Genomic DNA, 15,423 nt, shown 5'->3' on the forward strand with positions numbered 1-15,423 from the left:
TCAGGATTTTTTTTTCATAAATACATAAGATCAGCTATTCCTGATTGCTGCTCAATCTAACCATCACTGGGAGTGAAACCTTACTGAGAAGAAACAGGATTGACAGTCAATTATGGGTTTTTTGGATGGGAACCACATCCTGAAAGAAATCCTTCCCAAACTCCTTCTTGTGACCTTCAAACAACCCCCCAACCTTGCAAGATCATCATAAGCAAGCTTCTCAAAGTTCACCAGCCCTTGCCAGAACAACAGATGCACAACCTACAGTCATATCTCCACTGAGACGATGATCAACACCACCCACAACATGCCTTTCAAGATCCGTCAGTCCTACACATGCCTGTCACAACACCTTACCCAGTACACTAAATGCCCTAACACCACCTGTGTGGGCAAAGTCAGAATCACTACGCTCTCAAATGAACTCACAGAGAAAAATGATGAGACACAGAAATACCATGACATCTGTTGGTGAGCACTTTTCACAAAATGATCACTCCATATGTGACCTCTCAGTCCTTGTCCTCAAAGGAAATCTGTGCAGCACCTTCAAAAGACAAGCCTGGGAGCATAAATTCATGACTTTGTTAGACACTAAAAATCATGGTCTTAATAAAGACACTGGATTTATGACAGGTTTCAGAGTAGCAGCCGTGTTAGTCTGTATCCGCAAAAAGAACAGGACGACTTGTGGCACCTTAGAGACTAACAAATTTATTTGAGCATAAGCTTTCGTGAGCTACAGCTCACTTCATCGGATGCATAGAATGGAACATATAGTAAGAAGATTTTATATACACATATATATACACACCAACCCACTCACACACACACACAGAGAGAGAGAGAGAGAGAGAGAGAACACGAAAAGGTGGAGTAAGAGGCTAATTAAATAAGATGAGCTATTATCAGCAGGAGAAAAAAAAACTTTTGTAGTGATAATCAAGATGGCCCATTTAAACAGTTGACAAGAAGGTATGAGGACACCACTTTCTACAAGCCATTACCCCTCTGATCCCACTGAGGGTTAGCAAAATAAATACAGTATTTGCTCAAGAAACTCCCTGAAAAAGCACAAGAACAAATCCGCACAGTCTCTATTCAAACCCAAGTTAATGGTATCTAGTTTCAGAGTAACAGCCGTGTTAGTCTGTATTCGCAAAAAGAAAAGGAGTACTTGTGGCACCTTATCTAGTTTGTATATTAATTCAAGCTCAGCAGTCAGATTTATGACTCATTATAGCAATCTCTAACCCACTAACCCTCTGTGTTATCCTATGACTGCAGAGGTGTTAACTGCCCCCTTCAGTTTGAATGGTCTCTTATATGCTAACTTCTTATGCTAAACAAGCCATTCCACCTTCCATTTAGGGTGACTCAACATGTCAACTTTCCCAGACCTGAAGAAGAGCTCTGAGCAGCTTGAAAGCTGGCCTCTTTCACCAACAGAAATAGGTCCAATTAAAAAAAATAATAAGTCAGTCATCCACCTTCTCTAATTATGTTTTTGGTAACTCCAATACCTGGCATACAATTGGGAAGAAAGTTCTCCTGGTTACAGAGTAGCAGCCGTGTTAGTCTGTATTCGCAAAAAGAAAAGGAGTACTTGTGGCACCTTAGAGACTAACCAATTTATTAGAGCATAAGCTTTCGTGAGCTACAGCTCACTTCATCGGATGCATCTGAGGAAGTGAGCTGTAGCTCACGAAAGCTTATGCTCTAATAAATTGGTTAGTCTCTAAGGTGCCACAAGTACTCCTTTTCTTTCTCCTGGTTAATAATTCTACCCCCAGCCTCTTCAACTGAGGGCTGAGAAATCTTCCACTTCAGTTACTAGTCTTCCAAGGAGGCCTTCAGGGAAGACATGACTTGATATATCTAAGCTAAGAAAAGCAAGAGTTATTTTTTTTTCTTAAAAGGGAGGGGGAGTGAGGGGTTTTTTTGTTTTGTTTTTCTCTCCCTCCCCCCCCCCGCAGTCCCTTTAACCAAGGAAATCAGCAGCAGGTCTACCCTTAAAATCCTGCAATGGTGCAGCTGCACTGCTATGGCACTTTAATGAAGATGCTCTAAACCCATGGAGAGAGCTTCTCCCATCAGCTTAGTTAATCTACCTCCACGAGAGGCAGTCGCTATGCTGGTGGAAGCAGCTCTCCTGCTGACACAGTGCTGTCCACACCAGTGCTTAGGTCGGTATAACTACGTTGCTTAGGAGGGTGGATTATCCACAGCCTGAGTGACATAGTTCTACCAAAGTAATTCTGTAGTGTAGACCCAGGCTCAGAAAACCTATGCTAACACACACACACACACAAAAAACAATGGTCTCTTTGAACAGCATCCCACCCCCATTGTATTTATTGTGTTTTTGATTTAATCTACAACATAAACTGTCGGACATGGATAGCCTTATTTGCCATGCACACCTATAGCACTATAGCAGTGAACAAGAGCTTGATCCCTTTAGGCGGTTATCTCTAGATGTGTTCTTAGAGGTTTATTCACTGTTCCAGCCAGCCAGCTTGTCAGATGATTTCCATCCTGCAGCAGCACTGACAGATGAGCTGTATATTTTGTGGTCTTCCCCTCACTCTCAGAAATTGCTCCTTTACCTAGAGTGCAAGCTCCTAAGGACAGGGACTGGCACTGTGTTACATGTCTGAAATGGCTAGTACAATGGCACTGGGGCCTCTCAGCACTACTCGAAAATAATATTTGACTGCTGTGGTCAGCGCAGGTGCTGGAGAAAGATACCTCTGAGGGGCAGTTCCTAAAACCTAGCAGCCCTGTGTTGAGTCCAAACCAACATTGCTCATGTGGGTGGTGGAGCCTCCTCTCCCCTCCCCTCACACATCGAATGGTACAGAAGAGGTGATCTTCCAAGCACACTTTGTGACTCTCTAGACTAGAGCAGCTTCTTCTAGCAGGCAAGAAAAGAAAAATACCCACCCCGTCTGCATTTGCCGGGTAAGTGATAGCAGAACTTTTCCAAGACCCAGGGGAGGGATAGCTCAGTGGTTTGAGCATTGGCCTGCTAAACCAAGGGTTGAGAGTTCAATCCTTGAGGGGGCCATTTAGGGATCTGGGGCAAAAATTGGGGATTGGTCCTGCTTTGAGCAGGGGGTTGGACTAGATGACCTCCTGAGGTCCCTTCCGACCCTGCATGTCCATGACACAACTACAGCAGTTAACAGTGCCAGTGATACCCTAGGGCACCGTTTCTCAAATGTAGCCACCAGGAGGTTTCCCTGTGGCCGTGGCACCCTCCTGGGCAGCGAGGGGGGGGGAAGCATCAGTCCCTCGCCTTCCTCCCTGTTGCTCCTGGATGCGCTGCCCTGCACCACCTCTCTGGAGACACAACGCTGAAGGAGCAAGGGGCGCTCTCTAATGGGGGGGTTGGGGTTCAGCCCTGCGGTCGTTGGGCAGCAGGGACTTCGGGAGCTTGGCTGCGGACCAGGGCTCCAGCCCTGGAGCTTTAGGTGCCAACACAGGGTTCAGGCCAAGGGATTTCCAGTGCTGACCCCCAACTCTGGCCATGCGGCCCCAGCCTTCGGCCATGGGGCTTCAGGCTCCAACCCCTGGCTGCGTGGTGGCAGGCTCCAATCCCTAGCTCTGACCGCACAGCGCACCAACCCCTGGCCACGCGCTCTGACCCACTAACCCTGGCAGCTGACCCAGGGCGCTGGCCCTGGATGCAGTGATAAGCTGCCAAAATCTTAACAGCTTCCCTCCTCACCCCACGAGGGGGTCGTTGCCCACCCCCGCCCCCTGGGACTCCTGCCCCATCCAACCCCCCCGTGTTCCTTGACCCCCCCCCCGGGCCCTTGCCCCACCCATCCCCCTCCCCTGTCCCCTGACTGCCCCCAGAACCGGGCAGGAGGGTCTCATGGGCCACCGTAGTGGGTGCCCACCCCACCCTTAAGAGCCAGAGGCACCTGCCGGGGGGCAAGGTGGGGAGTCCCGGTGGTGCTTACCTGGGGCAGCTCCCAGGAAGCATCCGGCAGGTCCATCTGGCTCCTAAGGGCGGGGGAGCGTAGCTCGGGGGGAGCAGCCACTCCCCTCACTGATCACATCAAAAGTGGCGCCTTAAGCGCCGACTCTCTGGGTGCTCCGGGGCTGGAGCACCCACCGGCAGCTCCCGCGCCCAGCCCCAGCTCACCTCCGCTCCGCATCCACCTCCTCCCCTGAACGCACCGCCCCGCTCTTCTTTTCCGCGCCCCTGCCCCCCCCGCAGCTTCCCGCAAATCAGCTGTTCGGCAGGAAGCCGGGGAGGGCTGAGAAGCAGGCCTCGGCTTCCTGCTCAGGCCGAGGGTGGCGGAGGTGAGCTGGGGCGGGGAGAAGTTCCCCTGCGCACCCCCCCTGCAAGGGTTACCTGCTGCGGCACGGGGGGTCCTCCTCACGCCCCCCTGCCCCAGCTCACCTCCGCCTCCCTGGGCCTGAGTGGGAAGCCGCCGCCTGCTTCTGAGCCCGCCCCAGCTTCCCGCGCAAACAGCTGATTCGCGGGAAGCAGGGCGGAGTGGAGGCGGAGAAGCAGAGCGGGGTGGAGCGTTCAGCGGAGGAGGCGGAGGCAGAGGCAGAGGCAGAGGCAGAGGTGAGCTGGAGCCGGGGGTGGGGAGCTGCTGGTGGGTGCTCTGCACCCACCAAATTTTTCCCTTGGGTGCTCCAGGGCTGGAGCACCCATGGAGTCGGCGCCTAAGGTGCCACTTTTGGCCAGTTAAATTTAGAAGCCCTTTTAGAACCGGTTGTCCCTTGCGGAACAACCGGTTCTAAAAGGGCTTCTAAATTTAACAACCAGTTCTAGCGAACCGGCTCCAGCTCCCCACTGCCTGAATGCCCACCCTGAACTCTGGTGAGTGCCGGCCCTGGGCACCAATGCTGACCCCTGCCCCCAGCCGAGCGGCAGCAGGTGCCGACCCCAAGCGCAAATCCCCACCCCAGCAGTAGCTGCCGACCCTGGGTTGTGTGCTCTGACCGCCCACCCTGGCGGCTGGCCATGGACGCCGATCCTGGATGCCAGCTCCAGGTGCAGATCTCCGGTGCCGGCTGTGAACTCCAGAGGGTGCTGGCCCTGGAAACCAACCCTTGGCCCCAGTTGCAGGGCAGCAGGCTCTGGTAGGTGCCAGCCCCAGACACCAACCTCTGGCCCCAGTCATGCGGCAGCAGGCGCAGACCCCAAGCGCCGGCCCTGGGGGCCAAGCCCTGGCCATGCAGCAGCGGGCATGGTTGGGGTCTGCGCCTGCTGCAGGTGCTGGAATGCTGCAGGTGGCCCAGGGCACCATCAGTTCTGACCACGTGGTGGTGGCACCCCTCATCTAGAGCCTCATGCCCCACCCCTCCATCCAGGTTTCAATTTGCCAGGACTTGCTCTGAAGTGAGATCTTAAAAAAAAAAAAAAAGATACAAATATCACTGTTCACAGCTCAGTTAGCAGCCCAATGCCACCTGCCTTCAGAGCTGGGCACCCGCCAGCAGCCACCCAGCTTGACCCCAACACCTTTCATTACAAATTAAGGACTGCCCCCGATTACTACTATTTCCCACTGCCTCCCGGGCTCCCCACCCACCACCCCATCACCTATGGGCCCTACTGCCTCCCCCCACATTGTCCCAAGCTCCCTTCCGCAGCCTCACACCCCAGACCTGCCCCATTCCTTGCCTCTTGTCCATGGTGTTCCCCGCACCACAGCAGGACCATGGGCAGTTGTCCACATTGCCCACCCACAAGGCCCTGTTTGGTCCTGGTTAAATCCACACCGCCCTGCTCCCCCAAATACAGAAGTCAAAATATTCCTATGCACCAGAGCACCCAAACAATCACTGAGATGTAAAGTTTTAAAGTTGCCTTGTAAATGCCATAAATCATAATGCAGACTCATTCCCTTCTAAATATTACTACAGTGCAGGCAGAGTTGTATTACATAGATTAGGTTTCCTTTCAAATCACAGAAAACATATTCACACGGTGTTTACAACTCCCACTACTGTAGCACCATAAGCAGCCATTATTCAACCTCATCATGGACAAGATCAAGGTGTGGTGTTGAGTAGGCTGAAATTTGTTTGTGGCAGAAGGCAAAAGAGTTAGAGACAACAAATGGATATCAGAAAGTTTTTCAAAAAAGAAATCAGTGCCAGATAGTGCCCCTGAATGCGATACAGAGATGGTCCCACAGCAGTCACCTCCTGCTAAGAAAAGCAGAACATGGAAGGAAGAAAAACAAACGTTTCAAGACCAGCGGGAAATCGCAGTTTCTTGGAATCAGATTGCTTCAGAAACACATTTCCAAGCACGTTTGTAAGAGAGATTCATCAAGTAAAAATTTATGCGCTGCAACATCACTATACCACTCATGCAGGAGTACTTGAACAGAATTACCACAACGAGTTTCAGAGGCGCAAGCTGTTACATGATGCAAAAACAGAGTTCAAAAGACAACAGTGGCGGCTCAAAGATTTTTTGAATAAAGCTACTTTTAAAGTTGTGCTTTGGGGGAAAGCAAGGAAACCATTCAGCGATGGAGAACTCCTGAAGAAAATTGTTCCGGTCGTAGAACCAGAAAATAAGCTTTTCAGAGAGATACCACTCACTGAGCAATGCCACGTTACAGAACAGCACAAGAGATCTGACGAATTTTCTACAAAAAGAAATAGCTGGAAAAGTCGCAGCAAGCCCTTTCTACAGTCTGTGCTTGGATGAGAGCCCTGATGTCATGAGGAATCCCAAGGTAATCGTATGCGTTTGCTATCTGGACTGTGATTGCCATGGTCTTTCTGAAGGTGTTTTAGCTCAGGTGAGCCTCAGAGATAGGCCTACTGGCAAACACATTTTTAAATGTGTTCAGGCGAGAATGCAGGAGTGCCATGTTAGCTTTGACAATCTCTGCGATTTGACAGCTGATGGGGCAGCAGCTATGCAAAGTGCACGAGTAGGGGTACTGAACGGCTTCCAAGAAAGGTGCACTCAAACTTTTTTGGTTCACCATTTTGCCCATCAAGTAGTACTTGCTCACAAGGCTTCAAGGAAAAGTATGGAGGAGGTTGAATCCATAGTGAAAAAAACATATCAATGCTGTCAACACCAGCAGCGTCAATAAAGGGAGATTCACAACTCTGTGTGAAATGGGCTGAGAGACCCTACAGGTGCTGCTGAATTACAACCCAGTTCACTGGCTTAGTTTTAATGACCGTGTACAGAGGCTGTTTGAGCTCTGGGAAGAGCTCGTTGAGGTTTTGAATAAAGTTTTACCAGAACTGTCCCAGAAAACAACAACATGGTTGCCTGCTCTTTTTGAAAGAGTTTTTACCAAAGCTTGCTTCCTTGAACCGGGAGCCTCGGAAACCTCAGCTAACAATATTTGATAGCACTGAGGTAATTAATACATTTAGAATGACAATCATTGACATCGTCCAGCACCTACAAGAGGAATGGGACTTTTCAGGGGTTTTGTTTGTTTTTTAAAAAACAAGCTTAGTCAATTTCTCAGCTGTCAGGATGAGAATGTGGAGCAAAAAGTCGGCTTAGCTGTAACCGAATACCTGAGTATCCTCTCAGAGGATCTTGAAAATCATTTCAGGGAGGGAAACTTTTTCCATCAGTACACCTTTGTGACTGACCCATTTAACAACTCTGGTTCATCTTTTTAGGCTACAAACAAACTGCCTTTCAAGACAGATTAGCTTCCTTTGACTCTTTGGATTTAAGGAATCTCAAGTTCTTCATGCTGAAAATGTGCAATGATTCAAGAATGAAAATATACTTCAGTAAGCCTGGTGTTACAATACAGGAGTTCTGGAATAAGGTGTACTTTGTAGGACACCTACAAGCCCCAAGCTAAAGTTGCTTTGCTTGTCCCTGTTTTCTACTACTGTGTTGTGTGAAAGGGTATTCCGTGCACTTCATTTCCTGAAAAACAAGTACCAAAACTGCCTCACTGATGCTAACCTCGAAGCTCCTCTTCTAATTTCACAGGAGACCCAACATCCTGCAGACTTTCCTCTCAAAGAGCTTCTGCGTTTTTGAAAGTAATTTGATCCACACAATGATGTGGTAAAACCCAGAACTATTACTGTCACACACAATATAATAGTATTATGTTTGTTGTTATTATTATCAGTATTACTAGATTGGATTGATATGTTTGTCTTTCTGAAATAAAAAATTTTGACCTATTTGCAGATATGTTTTTTCATTATTATTTGGACTTCTATTATGTCAAAGCATTTTTAAATTTACTTCAAAATTGTTGTTCAATCACTTTTACCAAAAAAACCAAAAGAAACAATAATAAAAAAGACAAGAACGTGCAAGGCACCTTATTTGTATTTCTATTCTGTTAGGTCCAGTAAAGAATAGAGATAACTGTGCATTATTTTTATTATTGAGTCTGCAAAAAAAAAATCTTACATAAATAAATTACAATGATTTGGATGTATATGTGTGCATCTTACTTTATTCACTTTAGGAAAAATAAATAATTTTAGGGAGAAGTGTCAGTGCGGCCACCAGCAAGAGTTGGTGAGAACTTTGTGAGAAATTGTGAGAACCCCTGCTCTAGGGCATGGTCACTGGGAATCATGATGTGTCTGTACTTCAAACACTCCCCACATGTGAAACAGTTTGATTCCAGTGGGCCAGTGTCCACATCACTAAAAGCCACCCTGATGTCTAGCACCAACAGGACGGACCCCCTCATTGGCAGCCTCAGCCCAGAGGAACCAAGTCGGAAAAGTGACTGAGCTCTTCTCTCATCCCTGGAGTTAACCACTCCAGGTCAGGGCTGAGACAATGAAGGTGTCGTTTGCACTGCTGTAATCTATGCTGTGCATGTTGGGTATATAGGAGTTTTCAGTCTCCAGAACTGCCAACCCAGCCCCTTTCACCAACACTAAATTCAATTTAAAGCGATTAAATGAAGTCATTTCCCACAGGGAACTTTCCCTCATAAAGTAGAGCTCCCAAAAGATCACGGAAATGTTTGCGTGAGGCAAAAACTTTGTTAGGGCAGAGCCAAATGGAGGAAGAATATGGAGCTCATGACTAGGCCTCTTCAGAATACCATCTGTGTGTGCATCTGACTCTGAGGAAAATGCTTGTGGGAAACAGGCAGGTGATTACACCCGTCTCTGGAAAAAGTTACCTCCCTGATTAAAGATTTGCACTTTGCTCTAAAGCATTTTACTGCTTGTTCCACCCCCCTGCTGTTCTGAACTGCACATCAATATGTAAACACAGCTGCTCATGGACTGGGGCTCAGGGTCCAGCCAGCTCAAATCCCAGCCCGAACCCAGACCAGACACTTACAGAGTTTGAGAGCATTCTGACTTCTCGGGAGCTGTAGCGATTGACAACAGCAGAGGCTCTTGTCCTAGAATTAGCAATTCATTAATGAGAGGAAAGCTGGTCTTGTGATTTAAGCACAGGACTGGGACTCGAGAGATCTGGGTTCTTTCCCCATTTCTGTTACAGACTTCCTATGTGACCTTGGGCAAGTCATTTAAGCTTGGGCCTCAGTTTCCCTCTCTGCAAAATGGAGCTGTTACTTCCTTATTCCACAGAGGTTTCTGAAGCGTAATTAATACTTGTAGAGGTGCTCAAATACTATGGTGATACACCCATCATTAAAATAATAAACCTCACCTAAGTAGCCCCATGACATCCTGAAGGTTAGTAAACCCTAATCTTACATGCAAACCATAAACTTCTCATCGAACTGCTGCCTCAAAACGGTTTACCTACTCTTCTTACAAGTAATGCCCTGGGTTCCTATAACTGGAGATGACAAGAAAACCAGTCTGTGTACCGTGTGCATTTGTGATGGCCTGTTTCCGGGTTTCTCCTGCACAGCCAGTTCCCTCTGTTGTTGGGGTGGGAGGTTACACACAGTAACGGGGGGGAGGGGGTGCTTTTGAAAACAGACGCACAGTAAGGTCACACACGATACTGAAATGGAAAGGGAACTCGGGGCAGGTGTGGGATCTGAAACTGCTCTTGGGCCATTTTTTTTAAAATGGACTAGATTTCTTTCCAGTTGATGGTGCCCCTTAAACTCCCTTGGTTATTTCTAAACACCAGAAAAGGGGGTGGGGGGTGCTAAGGGAGACGACAAGGAGTTTATCCCAGAAGAGGCATTGCCCAGGCTGTTACTGATTTCTCAGATCAGACCAGGAGCTGCCCAGAAGCACAAACCCTAGTCAGTAAAATCTAGGGCAAAACACCAAATATTGAGCCAAACCCTGATATTGAGCCTGAGGCGGCCTGGCACCTCTTCCTGGCCCCCCACAGGCACTGGGGGGAGGCTTCCAGGAGACACGTGCGTGCTCACTGCCTCACCTTGGGACCAACGAGCAGATGGCACCTGCCCATGGCACCTATGGGTGCCAGGGCGGCACCTTCGAAGTGACTTATGGGTGCTGAGTGCTCAGCCCCTCCCCGCGGCACCTGGGGGTGCTCGGCTCCTTCCCGGGCCAGCCCCTCTGGCCGCACGCCGCAGCGGGCGCTCACCCACCTGGGCAGGCCTGCGGGTAGTCGTGGCAGCAGTCCATGGTGCGGGGACACGCCTGGTCGCAGTAGCAGGCGCCGTGGGATCGGTCCGGTCTCCAGCCGCTGCTGACACAAGCCAGGTCCCTGCCCCGGCAGCAGCGCCCCAGCTCGGCGCAGCCGGCCTCCGAGCTGGGCGCCAGAAGGAGCAACAGCAGCGCGGCCGCCGCCGCCGCCGCCGCCAGCCAGCCGGGGCCCCGAGCCATCGCCGCGCCCGGCTCGGGGCGAGGGCAGCAAAGGCAAAGCCGGCCGCAGCCGCGCCCAGCCCCAGGCGGGGCGGGCCGGGCCGGGCCGGGCCGGCACCGCCTGGGGAGCCCGGCGGCCGCCGCCGCAGGGGCGCGGCGCCCAGGTGCTGCGGAGCCGGTGATGCCAGCGGCTGCTCAACTCTTCGTCCCCGCAACGGGCTGCGCTTTAGGGAGGGGGCGAATCCCGGGGCTCCCTTACCCCCAGCCCAGCTCCCGCGATGTAAAGGAACAAGGCGCCTGCCCTGCTGCCGGTAGTTCTGGCACACCGGCCGGGACCCTCCTGCTCCGCCCCCAGCGAGCCCCCGGTGCTCGGCGCTGGCGCCCCTTGGACACACGTGCCCAGGCTCCGGCTCACACTTGTGGCTGAGTTTCATCCACAGAGTCCCCCTCAACGCTCGGCAGGGCGGGGCCCTGGGGCTCATTTCATTCACCTTCCCTCCCCCGGTCCCGGCTGTCCTGCTCTCCTCAGCCCTTGACACCAAAGAGTAGCGCTGAAACTGCCTCTGAAGAGCCCCACACCCCTAATGAGGGTCAGGTAGCACCGGGTTTCCTTTGGCCAGGGGTGGGCAAACTTTTTGGCCAGAGATCCACATCTAGATATGGAAATTGTATGGTGGAACATGAATGTTCACAAAATTGGGGGCTAGGGTGAGGGCTCTGGTTGAGGGTGTGGGCTCAGGGCTAGGGCTGGGGATGAGGGGTTGGGGTGCAGGAGGTTGCTCTGGGCTGGGACCGAGGGTGGGAGGGGGATCAGGCTGGGGCAGGGGGTTGGGGCATGGGAGGGTGTCAGGTGCAGACTCTGGGAAGTGCTTACCTTAAGCAGCTCCCAGAAGCAGCGGCATGTCCCTCCTCCAGCTCCTACACAGAGGCACGGACAGGCGTGTCTGTACGTTGCCCTGTCCGCAGGTGCTGCCCCTGAAGTTCCCATTGGCTGCAGTTCCAATACCACTCCCTGGCTGGAGCACCAGTGCAGGGCAAGCCCCAGACTCTGCTCCCTGGCGGGAGCTCAAGGGCTAGATTAAAATGTCTGGAGGACTGGATGTTCCCGGGGCCGTAGTTTGTCGATCCCTGCCTTAGGCCAATGGGCGTCACTGCACTAGGACAGAGACTGCCTTTGTGTGGGCAATGTCTAGTGCAGTGAGGCCCAGGTTTTGGTTGCGGGGGACCCTACACGCTATGGCGATACAGCCAGATAATAAACCCTGCCAGTATTCTAATCTATTGTAACACTCCAGAGATCTTCAGCTAGCAATGGTGATGTTACATCATATTATTATTTGTTATCTGTATGGCATAGCACCTGGGAGCCCTAGTCATGGACCAGGGAGCTGGCCAAACACAGAACCAAAAGACAGTCCCTGCCACAGTCCATTGCTATAGACCACAACAGTATTTTTATTAGGCTAATTCTTTGCTATAACATACTTATATTTGTCCTTGATGTTAATACACTTTGTATGGACTTTAACCTCACAGTGGCTTTTTGAAACTTAAAGGGTATGACATGTATACATTGGCTGCCAGCTGTTAGTCAGCTCAAGCCCCAAAAAAGGGACACAAAGAATACCACCAAAAAACATTTAGAAGACACTAATTTTTTCAGATATAACTCCAGCAAATCCAGGATGCCACTATAACCTGAGGCTGCACCATTCTCACTACAGCAGCCTGTAATAAACATGACCCAGCTGTCTACCCTGCCTCACTGCAACAACTTTACTATGAATGTTTTGCTAGCTTTCAAGTGCTGGAGGCTTAAAGACATTAGAGCAATCCCTGTGCACTATTCACTGGGGATCAGGTGGTTTTACTGTAGCTTTTTAGCAAAGGAACTGGCTTTAAATATTGATCACAACAGATGTTATTACTTGCTGTGTGCTGAGCAGGGGTTTGCAAAACCCACCCACTGACTAGTTACAAGGGATTAGACTAGAGTTCTAATGGTGGTCAGAGGAATAAAGTTGCTACTTAAGAGAGGCTGCACTGGAGACATGGAAAATATTATTACAGAGCAGACTGTGAGGTTCTGAGTGCTTGGCAGTTCAGGGGGCCTAGCCCCTCCCAGGAGCAGGCCTTCTGAAAGAATAAAAAATAAAAGAAACACTATCTTCCATGTATGACCATGTGTGGCTGTGACAAAGGAATGCGGGGAAGCCAAGGAGCTGGGAAAATAAGAGGCAGCGTGGTCTAATGCTCACAGAAAGAGACCAGGAATTTAGGACTCAAGCTCTAATTCCTCCCTTTGTCACTGACTCACTATGTGACCATGGGTAAGTCATTTAATCACTCCATACCTCCATTTACTCATCTGTAAGCCTTACCTAATCAATCAACATAAAGCCAGAGGTCCTCAGTGGTCTTGTGCATATTATGCAGAGTGGCATCAATGGAGAATAATTCTAAGGGATTTCCTCTGTCTCAGGCACTAATGCTGCTATCTCTTCAGTGCTCCTAGTCCCCATCACTCTGGGGCACAGGGGATACATTCACATTGCACTGCTACTACAGCTCTCCTCCTGTTCAACCATTGGTCTCAAGAACACTCTGTCCTGGCATTGTCATTGTTCAGCTAACAAAAGCCATAAGTAAGACAGGCTCCACTGACTGTTTCGACAAGCAGCACCAAAAGCAAAGCTCAGCCCGCTGGATTAGCAGAAGCTTGTTCCACAGACAACAGAGCAAAAATTTAGTTTTATACAGCTATGGGACCCAAACCAAAACCTCAGACTTTGAGGAAATTCAGATCAGGATCCAGACTTTGCGGTAGACTTCTCGCCCAATATAGCCCCCCAAAAAACTTTGGGATAGTTAACCTCCAGCTCCCAAACTGAACTTTGCTGATTGGGCCCAGCACTAGCTTTAAAGGACAAGAGTTAATTCTCCCTTATTCTGAACGAGGTGGAGAGTAGCCTTGTGTGAACCTCTCATTTGAAATAGTTTTGCTCTGAAGTTGGAAAAGGGCCACATTGAGACAGGCCATGTTTTCCCTTGGCTAAACCTTGCTGAAACCCCATCAGCAAGGCAACAGGCTCCCTAATTTGCAGGCACTAGAAGTGGGCCTACTGGCCATATTTGAGAACATCATGTGACTTAGCCCAGGCAAACTTATTGTACAGCAGAATGCATAGGTGTGCAGCACCTCAGCGCGCCTGGGTCTCCTGAGTGGAAAAGCTCCTTGTCCAACTTGGGCAAAATGTATACAGCTCACTGCAGGGCCATGAGATGGGACCCAAAGCTGATCTTGAGTGTGGCTGAGGGTCAAGTCAAACAGTGTGACCTCTAGAGCTAGCTCCTACCACCTGTGACACTGAGAACTTGACCCACAGCTTGACTTCTCCCTTTTGCTTGTCTTCTCCTCTGATGCCAACAAGATAAAGTTACAGATGTTTTTCTACAGGAAAATGGAATAGCAGGCCTGATCCAAGTCCCTTTAGGTCCATGGAGAGAGTCCAGTTGGTTTTAGTGTTGATTGCACTCTGAAAGGGCTGGAGCCAATAGACAACAGCAGAGAACAGAAAATGAGAGAGAATGTGTGTGTGAGGGTTGGCGGGGGGGGAACGAGGGTGTGTGAGAGGCAGAAGGGGGTCAGAGACAGGGGCATGTGGAAGTTGATGTGATCCATTCTCCCTCCATAAAAGAAACAATTCCTCTATTTGGAGTCAGCTGTCCCTAATGCTTCACTTTATTTCATGGCAAAGCCTAGCAGGCCCATTCCAAGAACATGCCAGCTCTCTGCCCTTTCCACTTTATCACAAGGCAGCATGACTAGCTCACTTTGCCAAGTGGGAGCAGTTCAGAGGCAGGAAGAATCTACAGGGTGTTCTTGGCTCTGGCTGCTGTGCTTGCCAAGCTAAGGGGAACACCAATGGGCTGTTCGCTGGGACCAAGCAAACGGCTTTATCTGCTCCTTCAGCACACAGCTGCCTTTCCTGCCAGCCTCTTGGGATTTCCTTCCCCTCTGGTTCATTTTTTCTGCCTTAATTAAGCAAGTTGCACTGCAGTGGAGCTGCCAGTGACCCAGTTCCCAGATGCTTTCACTCTCAGTCCGCCTTTGTTAAACTCGTGGGCAGAAGGATGCTGGCAGACGAAACATTCCTTAGAAGTGGTGGACACAAAGGAACCCTTCTTCTCACTTTCACTTCTGGATACGCTTGGGACTGTTAATTGCTCTCCCTGGCCCAGCATCAGTGGCTTTACAGGTGGATGCATCCGCTTGTGGAACTGGAGCCACTGTGCTACAAGCAAGGAGGGTCATCAAATCCCTTCGTAAAACTCTCCTTTGCAACGATGCCTACAAAAAAACTTGACAATGGTTAGGCAACTGGTGTGCAGAGAGTGCTGCCCATGATGCTGGTCAATATTGTTTCCTTGGTTCCCCCAATCTGTTCTGCCTGTACCCATCTCTTTCTTCTGTCTTACATTTAGATCATGAGATCTTTAGGGCAGGGACCATCTTTTTGTTCTACATTTGTACAGCACCTAGCACAATGGAATCCTGGACCATGACTGGAGCTTGTAGGAGCTACTGCATTACAAATAATAATAATCATGATGCCAAAGAGGTCTAGTAATATTTCACCATTTCTGATTTCATTTCAACTAAGAGCCTAGGAGAGCAAACATTGCGGGGGAGGGGGTTACTAT

The 15,423-nt window shown here is 49.9% G+C and overlaps 1 protein-coding gene across 1 annotated transcript in view; it reads right to left on the bottom strand.

The window, feature by feature from the left end:
- The window catches only part of LOC140897158 (somatomedin-B and thrombospondin type-1 domain-containing protein-like), a 31,758-nt gene extending 21,018 nt beyond the window's left edge, over nucleotides 1-10,740 (bottom strand). Inside the window, exon 1 of the mRNA XM_073309544.1 lies at nucleotides 10,503-10,740. Coding sequence (XP_073165645.1) covers nucleotides 10,503-10,740 — 238 coding nt within the window. The remainder of the gene's footprint in view (nucleotides 1-10,502) is intronic.
- Nucleotides 10,741-15,423: the final 4,683 nt, after the last annotated feature.

Source organism: Lepidochelys kempii, chromosome 13 (genome assembly GCF_965140265.1).
Source record: "Lepidochelys kempii isolate rLepKem1 chromosome 13, rLepKem1.hap2, whole genome shotgun sequence".
Taxonomy (NCBI): domain Eukaryota; kingdom Metazoa; phylum Chordata; order Testudines; family Cheloniidae; genus Lepidochelys; species Lepidochelys kempii.